The following is an 11,917-nucleotide window of genomic DNA, read 5'->3' as shown; positions in this document are numbered from 1 at the left end:
TTGCGGGAAAATGAAAAAGAAAAAAGAACTGTAGAATATCTACGGTGTATCGGTACGATCACGAATGTTATAGTTTATTCAGCATTAAATGAACATCTTCAAAGACTTAATATCACAAAGTAACCATTTTCCTTCGCGATCTTGATTTAGAAATGATTAATTTCCTCTTTTCTTCTGCGTGCGCGCTTCTTTTTTTTCCCCCCTTCTTTCGAGCAGACGGGCGAGGAGGACGTTCCATAAGGAAGAAGAGATCGGAGGGGAAGGCAAAGTAAGGAGGGTAAAAGTAAGTGAATGAGTGGATCCAAATGGGAAGTTGGAAGGAGAAGGATCGTCAGGGCGGCACCTGACCGGAAAGCGTCACAGTCAGCGCATTCAGCCTCGTTCTTTCCTTTCCCTTCCCCTCCTGGCTTCGCCTCTTTCGCCAGCCTTCTTCCTCCTCCGCCAGCTCCTTCGATGAAGGGTTGCTGCCGAGTCCCTTCTGGCTTGTCAGTTCTCCGGCAAGGGAAGTCCTGTCCTTCGGAACATCGTGAATGAACGAACGAACGAATGGGATAGAAAAATTGCAACGAAAATCGTCCAAATATTTTTCCTTTGCTTTCTCTGGAATTGTCACCAAGTCTAAATCATTATTCCTCAATAATTTCCCTTGAAAATCTTCCACGATTACTCTATAAATCAATTTTTCTTGGATTGTCACCAAATCTCATCCATTATTTCTCAACAGTATTCCTCTGAAATAATTTCCCTTGAATTTCTCTATAAATCAATATTTAGTCTAGATCGTTATTCCTCGATAATAATTCCTCCGGAATAATTTCCTTCGAAACGAAACTGTTTTCAAGTTACAATGAAAAATGGCGCTGGCAAATTATCCCCATTTTCACCCTCGCGATCTGAGTTCTCCCTTAAAAAAAGAAGCCGTCGACTGGTCGACGTGGGTATAAAATGAATCAGGCAGCGAACGCCAATCTATAAAAGCGCATGACGGTAGCAAAAGGTGGCTCTGCGAAGGGAGGAGACGAGGAAGACGCGGGAGAGAAACGGAGAGGCGGAGAAGAGGACGGGACGAGTAGGTAAGGACACATAATAGCAGGATGTTACAACGCCCGTGTCCGGTACATAAGTATCTGGTTTCATAAATGAAAGTGTCTTCATTCATAGATACATATTTCCATACAATTGCCGCTATTGGTTCGTATCTTATGATATCGCCATTATGTGTGGGCCGGCGCATTACATATGTACATAGCACCATTATATACAAATTCCTAGTAATGCGCCGCTACTGCTGCATTAATGATAAAGTTGTTTAGCTGTCGCAGATATCGTGGCCGTGTGTTGCACGGAAAAGCAAGAAAAAGCGGCTTGTATCAGAACCTACCACGTCGTCACTGGACACGTCTCTTCTTCGTTCCTCGGCGGTGTTCAGCACGTGTCGCAGAACATGTCGCCGACGAGCGTGAGCAAGCATTATACTTGCCTGTAGTTGAACGCGATTAGGAAACCACAGATATGGATGACTGCTGATCGTTCGAGTGATAGAATGTGACACCGCTCTCGTAAATGAGCCGTTTAGAAACCAAATTGACCAACTCGATCGAACGAAATTTATCAAGTTCCTTTGAATTACGGAAAATCCTCTGCTTCGATACTAACATAGAAAAAAATGGAGATAGTCGCTTTGTCGGATTGGAAAGCACGAATTCTATAGTATTTGTGTAACCTATTCCGTCCTCTTAACAACACTTTCTTATCCGATAAGAATATTCAATTGGGAATAGAATCGAAGACTTTTTAAATGAAATTGCCTACGAATTTTCCCATCGAGCAAACGAGGCCAAATAGAAAAGGAGAATAGTTGTAATTCTCTCTCTTTCAGAATTCGTACCGCGTAAACATACATGCCTGTGAATAATTTGAAAAACGAAATTCATCGAAATATTTCATACAACCAAGCAAGAGGAAACTTTCTTCAATTTCAAGCCGAGGATAATCCAAGCAAGAACAACTTCACTGAACTCGATCAAAACAGAAACAACCGAAGAGGATCCGCGCGTGCTGCACGAGGGGTCCGCACGAGGATTCCTGTTACGCGTTCCCTCGTTATATCGAATAAATCTAGCTCGATGACGCCAGAGCGCACGATGGACGCGCCCTGTGCGCTAGGTAGGAAGTCATCCTTCCTAGCATCCAGAGTCCACACAGGAAATCTCGGACGCACCCACCGAAACAGCCCGCCCCCACCGTCGGAGTCGATTTAATGTTTCGTTTCCTCTGCGACGATAAGGGGCTACAATTTTATAGAAGCTGGCCGCCCCCGCCACCGGCAACTCCACGAAAAACGAAAGGAAGAGACGAGGCTGGTGCTGGTGCACCACCCGATTCGCAATTAGACCCTCGTCAAAGTTCTCGCCGCGGCCGGATGCGGACAGCCGGACCGAGAAATCGGTTGAACGTTCTCGTTCGAATAACTATAACCACGCTAGAAGTAAGAATTATCATCGAGGACGGTGAACGAGCAGCGTGATTAATCGAGGAAAATTTTCACTCGGAGCGAATTTCAAGGATTCGATCTAGGAATTGTGGACGATCGTGAGACTGGGAGAGGTTTGAATGATAAAATGCTTGAATAAGTGAAATTGTATTTTATTGTTATTTTTCTAGAGTACAGTAGAGTTGTAATTTTGATCGACTTACAATCGAAAATTATACGAAAGGATCTATGATAGTAGTGAACATAGGAATATTTGATTATCCTGTAAGTTCGCGTTGAATTTTATTCCGAAATTTGGATCGGTATTTCTCGTTCCACAACTTTTCCAATTCTTTTGGTAGAATCTTCGAAACCTCTTTGGTTTCAAATATGTTTCGTTTTCAGCACGAACTCACTGGATGACCTAATGCACAAAAATCACAAAGTCCGAATATTAATCTGTTAAAATTAATCTAAAAAATATCGCTAATATAAACTAAAGTTTGCAAAAAGGACGTTTATCTGGTAAATCCACGTGAAATCGTATCACTGCAGTGGACGTCGATTCTCGAGGTGAAAAACTCAGTTGTTTGCGGCGGCACATCTGTCGGAGGAGGGCTCGTTAACGTGTACCCTGGTTCGTAGGTAGAGAATGCACGACGGAAAAGTATATAATGCCCGGGCTGGATAGTAAATTTTATAAAATAATACCCTCTACTGAGGCTGCATATTCATTTTTCCGGAGGGTCCTCCCTACGGTTCCCGGTGTGTCCGGGGCAGAGTCGTCTACATATGTATGAGCTTCTGCTGGACTCCGCTGGTCATGCCTCGGCAAATCGAGCTTTCTGCCCTTTATTTCTGCTGGCAGCGTTATATCCCCTGTGTGTACGTGTCCGGAGCCGAATAAACAACCGAGGCTGACCCGAAAAAAAAGGCCGGGTAAACCGGATGATTAGCACTCCTCGCCTTCCTTCCTTCCTTCCTTCCGTGTGCAAGCTGCATAACGATGCTCAACTTTTGGATTACTTCGTGCAACCGTAACTCTGCAACCGAACGTGCGTTGCAACGCTTAGGAAATCCATCTCGACGTTGCTTTTTCGTATTGTTTCACTTTCTTTCGAATTAAGAGAACCTCTACCAGAATCACTGTAAAGATAACGAAATTAAATTTGACGAATTAAAAAAGAAAGAATAGAAAGACGTAGAATAGTCAATAAAATAACGTTGTGAAAACAAAAATTTGGTATACCTGAGAAAATTGTGTATCACTGGAGCAAGTGTTCCAAGAATGAATTTGCCAATCGAAATAGGAAAGTTTCAATTTTTGTTTCTCAAGTGACGCAACATGGACTGTAGTACATTCTTCAATTATTATCAAGATGCTTTTTCAGTTTACCAGCTCGAGATCGATATCAGAAGTACAGTTATCCGTCGCAATTAAAAAGAAGGAAGAGGGCCGAGAGTTTTCTCAAAACTAGAACCGTGTCCTAAACAAAGCGTGACGAAAAGTCCGGGGCCGGCATAAATCTCGCATATTCTGTTTCTTATGGCGTTCAGAACAGCGCGGTGCGGCGGTCAGTTTCCCTTGGCGTCTAAGAAAAGCAACGCGCTCGCTCGCTCGCTCGCTCGCTCGCTTGCATTAAAGAGCAATTAGCCGCGGCTCGCGAGCACGCTGATGCCCGGAAGCGATAGAAGCGGGCCGCGCGTGCCACCCTTACCTTTTCTTCGTCTACGAGCGTACCTGTTCGTGTCTGCAAACACATCCACGTCTCTCCCGTGTTTGCTTGCAGGCTCGCCTCGTGGTACTTCCCCTGTGGTACTTGCCTTCGCTGCTAGAATTATATTCGCCTTACCGCTGTGCTACAGAAAAGTACGCGCAGAAAGAAGAGACGATTAATCTATGCTGAGAGCTGATTCACTCTTGAATACAAGTGTACGAAGGAAAAGTAAGAATATTGTTGGATATTTATTTATGGAATCTAGAAATACGTTCAGAAAAGATTTGGATAAAAATCGCATCATACTACCTTGAGTAATTTCTTTATTAATTCTATGATACATTGTTCTTTAACACAGAAGAACGAAGATGGAAATGGTTTTTAATTCTTGAAAGATATAAAACGATTCTTTTTCCTCCGTTGGTTCTTTATAAAGTCGTTAATGATCCCATTTCCTTCCTTTATTCTCCGCCCGGATATTCTCCACCTGTTTGGGGTCAAATGGACTTGGTGCTACGAAATGGATAACGTTAACGAGCAAATAGAAGCAGCGGTCAAGAAAAGAATAATCCTTAATTGGTTAAATCGATCATAAAAGTATACCATAGCTCTTAAACAAGTGTATAATTTTCCTTTTGTTCTCCATTTCAATTCAAGATAACTTAATTAACGATAAAACAATAAAACTGTCGTATAAAAGATTACATTAATTTCCCGTGAATTATTGTATATTAATTTTCCTCTTTTTGCGTAACAAAGAGAGAGAGAGAAAAAACAGCAAGATCTTCGAAAAAGGAGACGTCAGATGTTTCCCTGCTCTTCTTTATTCTCCGTTTCCCAGTGTTTCGGTTTGCTTGCCGTAGCAGCTCGCTCAATTACCATCGCAGATAATCATTATCGCGGAAACTGCATCGCTGGGCCTCATTGCCCCAATCCTTAATTAACCGGCGGCCAGACGGTAATTGGTACGAGCCGGTGTACGACACTCGATCCATTGGCGAGAACGAAGGGCACGTGGTGAATAACGTACCACGTATATCTCTCTACACGTCCACGAACTATAGTCTCTACATCGACACGACGTCCTTTTTCCTCGCGAACAACCGTAACGATGCTGGAACATGAAGTAATTCGATTGATAGATAAGAAATCGGGTGGCCCCTTTTTCACGTGAGTCGAATTAACATTATAATTTGTTATTACCTGTACACATGTGGTTTCAATGATGCTGTCAAGAGAATATTGATATTCAGATTAGATGCTTTCGTGTCTCGTTTTATCTTTTTTCACTCGGGATATGGTAAGATCAGATATATCTTTTTCTCCGTTATTTTCATGCCACTTTCGAAACACGACAGAAGGCGTATTATTACCTAACCTTAAAATTCCTCGATTAATCTATATACAACGAAATGTTCCCGGTCTATAATAATATATCACACCTTTTTCCCAATCAATTTTATCGATTCACCGTGAAATAAAGAAATAAAACGAAGGGCGTACGTACATTTATAATCGTTGTGCATCTAATCGAGGAGCTCTCCCCTGTAAAACGACGCGAGCTCAGTTTTCTGTAACTGGTTTCCGGCTTTTTCTAACGGTGGCGATCGATATCGTAAATCGACCGTTTCAAAATTTCCTTTCGCAGAAATTACACGTTCCCCGGGGGGAGAGGGGGCGGCCACTGCGATATGCAAATAGCGTCGTAATAATCGTTAGACAGCTTAATTATTGGCCTGCAAACATCGTCGATTGGAATTGGATAAAAGTCTTAGGAGGGAGCGTGGTACAGGACGTTCTAACGCGATCTTCCTCGCGATCCCAATAAAATGCTGGATGAATTTAATACCGTAAGTTGCACGTGCGTGCGCTCACGCGATCGTGCACGCATGCTACGGTTAATTGTAATTTATGCCCGGACGACTTAGGTTCGCGTCTCGCGCGGTTGCTTCATTTATATAGCCCGCGCTTTTTGTCTCCACGCGCCGTTTGATTAATTTCACGAAATAACCCGTTTAATTAATCGGCGACCGACTCATAAAACACGCACCCCACAGCGATATTATTCAACGCAAACAACTCGCGCATCGATGTTCAAGGCTTAAGGGCTTCTTTGCTCTATTCGCAATTTCCATGTAAAAAATCGATCACTCGTCTGGAGTTAACGATTGCGTAATGATTCAACGATTATGAGCATTTCGAAAGGAAAAATTTTCTTATTATAAAAAGTTTGCAGTTTAATATTACGTTGATTCGTAAGTAATGCCATTTTTAGGTACAGTGTAGATCTTTTTAATGTTAGAAGGGTATTTGTTTAATTTGTTATTTAATGATCTTATTACATGTGACACTTTTCCTAACCTACAACACCAACAAATTATTACCTCTTGCAATCTCTACGAAACAGTCTTAATGCCGAAGATTTCAGTTCAACACAAGATATTCTAGAGCATGTATGAATATTTTTTAATAAAAGCCCACCAAATTTTGTAACAAAAAAACATCGAAAAATGTTTGAATCAATGGAAAAGTATCACATCGAATAAAGGATATTGTATATTAAATTCGACGATCATTTATTTAATATTCAGAAGTTCTTTAAACGTTTAGTCGAAAAACGACATTTATTCCAATTTATCATCGTCAGAATGTTTAAATTCTCAAATTCATAAAAACTTGTTTTTACAATGTAAAGGTTAACTTGCACTCGAAACGCGTAAAGTTTCTTGAACATCCTAATATCAAAAGGGAAGTCTTAATGTCTTTATTCTCGCGTTTACGTCTTTCGGTAGAACAGCTCGATTTTCTACGGATCTTGCTTTGTTTCGATCGACGTTCCAGGGAGAAAAAAAAAAACGTGACGATCGAACCCCGTCGGAATAGGCTCACCAAGGCTGCCTACGAACAGGAGCCGACGATTATTGAGCGGGCAAAGATAAAAGGTCGGTTTGACTGCCATAAAGCAAAGTGCACGCGGCTCCACTTTATGCTGATCGATTTGTGGTGATTTTATAACTTCGCCTGTCCATAGTGGTTCCCGTGTTGTTGCCGCGGTTCAAACGAGCCGCGATATTTTATATCTGCGCGGTGAACGCAAAATGGAGCTTTACATATTCCAATGGTAGAGCCCAGACTTGCAGTTTTCTTTTAAGAAGTTGCTTTGTGCCACGTTCGGCGATCGAAGTCGCTGTTCGTGCTGGTTTCGAGACGTATCTAGTAAGAACGCCTACCGCTTTAATCTTTATTATAGAACAGCTTCAATTCAAGTATTATCAATTATAACTTTTATTTGTGAAAATATACATGTTGTCATATTTATTCTTTTATCGATCTTAGACACTTAATACATAGTACACTCTTAATGTATAAAACATATCTTTATTATTACTTTATTGCTATAAGACTATACTGGACGAAAGGTCGTAGGAAATAATAAATTTTTTTTTATAATTCCCTTATGCTGTATAAAAAATATTACACAATTAACAGTTCTAATCCTCATTGGAATTGCAAGTTTACCGCATCGTTCAGTATGCGGAGAAATATTTGCTATAGCTTTTATGTTTCTGTAATATTTCTCCCGTAATTATCGTATTTCTTCTATGAAGAAATTATATCTTAATAAGGCACACTTGGTGCAGATATGTTATAAACCTGCCGTAAACAATATCTGCCGAAATTGTACGTACATTCGAAAGTTTTAATATTTTTTTATGTTGCGTTTTTTTTTAAATCTATTTAACATAATTAATGGAGATCAGGGTATAGTCGGACAGTCTTATTGACTTTTCGTGATGTATGAACTTAAATATATGTTTATGTTATTAAATATAGAGATGTCTGGAAGACTTTAAATAGGACACTTTGATTCTGTCGAACCTTCCGGTTCTGCGGAAAGATCCTCAGCTGCCAGAGCGAGAACTTCTTCACATACACGTTTGTAAACCCACGCATTACCCTTTAATCGTTTCCTTCGGATACCGACTAATTTGTCGTTTGAAACACCCTCTAATAAGCAAACTTCTAACTCGAAAGAGCAAGCATTCCTGGAAGAAAATGGCCGTACTGTTTCTTTGTCGTCTTCTATATAATCCTCCGTTTCTCCTTGTAGAATAAACCTTGTATAAAAACATGTTTGTCATAAAAATAATAGGCTTATTGTTATCTAAAATTGTAGAAATGTTTTTAAAAGTTACCCTTTCTGATGGCACATAATTCCTTTACGACGAAGTGCACGACGTAATTGTGAGAGAACATATTTTGGATCGTCGCTAGATGTCGAAGATACATTACAAAGACCCTTAAAAAAAAAATAGAAATATAATAAATTTAAAACTTTTAATTATTTGTTATATAAGTAACCAGACACAAACTTTTCCGGAAAGTATATTGGGTTGATCAGGATCGACATTTTCGTTCTTCATACGCCTTTTTGGCGTAAGCACGTAACGCACACGATTCAAACCACGTTCCAAGCCCATCATTACTTTTCTTGCACTTCCCGGTGTAGATGACTGTGACCCCCTAAATATTTTTTTTTCTTCAATTTTCTTGTTTAAGTACTACTTTTATTAGTATTATTATTAATACTACATAATATACCTCGAGTCCGCTACTGGAGTATTAGTTGGAGTAGAAGCAAGCCTATCTTTTTCTGCAATTCTCTTTGTAGGAACTGTAATCAATTTTTTATTGGACCTTACATAACTTATATGTAAAATTCAAAACGTATAAAAAGCATGTATAATTAGAAATGAAAAGGAACTAAAAGATAGAGATAAGGAATAGTAAAAAGGTGTTGTACCTTTTAGAAGGGAATGGGATAAATAATTCTTACACATAGCTATTTGTAACTCCAAATTGTGTTTGTTCACAAGTCGTTGCTCTTCTCTGACTAATTATCTGCTTTTCACACAACTACAGCAATTTATGGCACTTGGAAACTTTCATTAAAGTTTCTAATTAGGTGGCTAGCATCACCTAATTAGAAGTAAACTTTAGAAAATGTATTATAAAACTAAGCACCATGGCTGTAATAGAACAGAAATACATCTAAAAGTTCTTTAATGAAAAGGGATATGTACTACAAATAACATTTTTCGTAGTAAAAAGTAGCTGTTAAAAATTAAAAAAAAAAAACTGTATCAATGCATCAATAGTAGAGAAACATATATAACTTTACACAACATACCAGGAGAACATGTATCATCCCCTTTACTTCTAAGTCGTTTTCTACCAGGTAAATGTGGCTCCATAAAATGGTTAGCTATATAAGAATAATACAATAATAATTATATAGTGTATTAATTTAAAAATATAGAAAAATGATTAGAAAACCTACTGGTTTCAGGTGTCTTTGGCAAAACCTTATAAGTTGCTTCTAATACTGGTGATTTAATAGATTTACTTCTTGGAGAACAATCAAGTTTAGTTATAATATTATTAACTCCTCTTTCACTCTGTGAATAATGAAATAAAACAAAATAACTTTAAATTATTTTTAAATATGTACCTAATGCATACTATACTACCTCAGGTCTAAAATGTGATTTTGCAGAAGATGATATTCGAAGTGAAAGTCCACGAAGCTTCCTGTCTAAAAGTAAAAGATATGTGGCAGTTTTATAATCAGTTCTGTCACTTTTTACTAATTTTTTCCATATATCTGAAGCATGTTCACCACATATTGCAGACATAGTACTTAATACATCATCATCCTTTTCAAACTATAAATATATTGTTTTTATTAAAATATTGAATTATATACATATTACTGAGAATTAAAACATATATATTTACATTTGTCTTATGAACAAATGAAACAGGATTAAGAAATCCTGCTGTAATCCATGGGTGATTGCACAGTTCTTGAATAGTAATTCTTTTTTTTGGATCTATCTGTAGCATTGCTCGTATGAGTCTTCTACTACTAGCTGACAACCAGCTTGGTTCATCATATTTGCCACTCTAAAATTTATTTTAGACTATTATCAATAATTTTTTCAGTAGAATTAAAGAAAGGTACAAATGAAGCTTACAAGAATCTTTCTATATAAACTCTCTATACTGTTATCATCAAAGGGGAGAAAACCACAAAGTAATGCATAAAGAAGGACTCCCATACTCCAAATATCTACTTCAGAACCTATAAAATAAACATACTAAACTTATTTGAAATAAAAATAATAATGATAGACTGAATTATAAGTATTAAGTACCTAAATATTTCCTTCCTAATATAAGTTCTGGTGCAGCATATGTTGGAGAACCACATGATGTTTGTAAATGTGATTCTATGCCATTTTTTGGTTTTGCACATAATCCAAAATCTATGAGTTTTAAATTTTCTTCTCTATCTAGCAAAACATTCTCCTGGATACAAAATAATATTGTATGCCACTTGTATAAATATTGAATCATCAAAGAAAAATATAACTTACTGGTTTTAAATCGCGATGAGCATATCCTAAGCTGTGTAAATAAGCTACTGCAGAGACGATTTGACGAAAAAATTTTCGTGATTCTGTTTCAGAAAGTCTATTTTTTTCAACTGTAAGTATAAACAAATATATAGTTTATCTTCTAGCGACAAAATGACATTATAAAAAACTATAAATTAAATTGTAATGCATAATATTACCAATATGATCGAATAATTCACCGCCTGAACAGTATTCTATTACCATAAAATAATGGCTCTCTGTTTCTATTACTTGATATAATCGACAAATATGTTGATGCAATAAAGTTTTTAACGCTTCGACTTCTAGTTTAACTCTTGGTAAATCATCCTGGGAATTAAAACATTTGTTGCATGGTATCATACTAATTTACCGAATTTTAAAATCCACTTACGCCCAGTGCTGTTTTGTCCATTATTTTGATAGCAACTTTTTCGCCGGTTGCAATATGTGTGGCGAGTTTTACCTTAGCGAAACCTCCGCTTCCAACAGTCTTTTCCAAATCGTACAAACCTTTAAGCGCAGCATATCGTACCATTGTAACAAAATTATGAAAAATTCACTGATGACTATTAATTATGTGCTGTCAATCACATCACTTTTGAACTCACAAACCCTAACGTAAACAAGTGTTGAAAACCAATCAAAGTCAAGCAACATACGTAGCTAGATTCAGAGTATTAATGGTACCAATATAAGGGCATAAGCTGAGGTGACGAACTTTTAGAAGTTCCATGTAGGAAAGGTTAGAGGACATGATTTAACGTGTAAATAATTTTTACTAAGGTTAAATTAAAAATAATTTCATAAACGTAAAATATAGTAGTTTCTTTTTTATTTTGAATAATGATTATACAACATATTGATACAAATATTTTTTAAATTATACGAAACAAATTATTTGTAGTTTACTATTTTACTATTTTACCCAAGCTTTGCAACTTTGTAAGAATAAACTTATTATGTGAAAAATAAGTTTGAAATTTTTCATTACGTTTGTGTACAAAAAGGATGAAAATACATAGAATAATTATTTATAAAGAACATTTTTGAATGCAACTTATAAGTATATATATTAATCACTGACTATAAAAGTATGTTTAATTTACATGATGCTATACAGATTGGAGATACATTTACTGTTAAACATTGTAGCTTATGTTTGTTTTAAAATTGTATAGAACTGAATATTCAAACAATTACATTTTTCAACACATTGTATTCACTTCGAAGTAATACAAAAATTATTAGTATATAAGAGATAA

General features: G+C 37.3%; 1 protein-coding gene across 1 annotated transcript; it reads right to left on the bottom strand.

The window, feature by feature from the left end:
* Positions 1-8,041: 8,041 nt before the first annotated feature.
* On the bottom strand, positions 8,042-11,190 carry LOC108578397 (maternal embryonic leucine zipper kinase-like). The gene is made up of 13 exons (XM_017941721.1): positions 11,047-11,190; positions 10,832-10,982; positions 10,632-10,741; positions 10,410-10,563; positions 10,230-10,336; positions 9,991-10,158; positions 9,723-9,917; positions 9,533-9,650; positions 9,383-9,457; positions 8,794-8,866; positions 8,565-8,715; positions 8,388-8,491; positions 8,042-8,309 (listed from the first exon to the last, which is right to left on the bottom strand). Exons 1-13 carry the CDS (start codon positions 11,188-11,190, stop codon positions 8,042-8,044), a joined length of 1,818 nt encoding a protein of 605 aa, XP_017797210.1.
* Between the last annotated feature and the right edge of the window lie 727 nt (positions 11,191-11,917).

Source organism: Habropoda laboriosa, unplaced genomic scaffold, assembly GCF_001263275.1.
Source record: "Habropoda laboriosa isolate 0110345459 unplaced genomic scaffold, ASM126327v1 scaffold5, whole genome shotgun sequence".
Classification (NCBI taxonomy): Eukaryota; Metazoa; Arthropoda; class Insecta; order Hymenoptera; family Apidae; genus Habropoda; species Habropoda laboriosa.
Note: the sequence above shows the minus strand (reverse complement) of the source record. Positions and strands in the feature narration are given on the sequence as shown.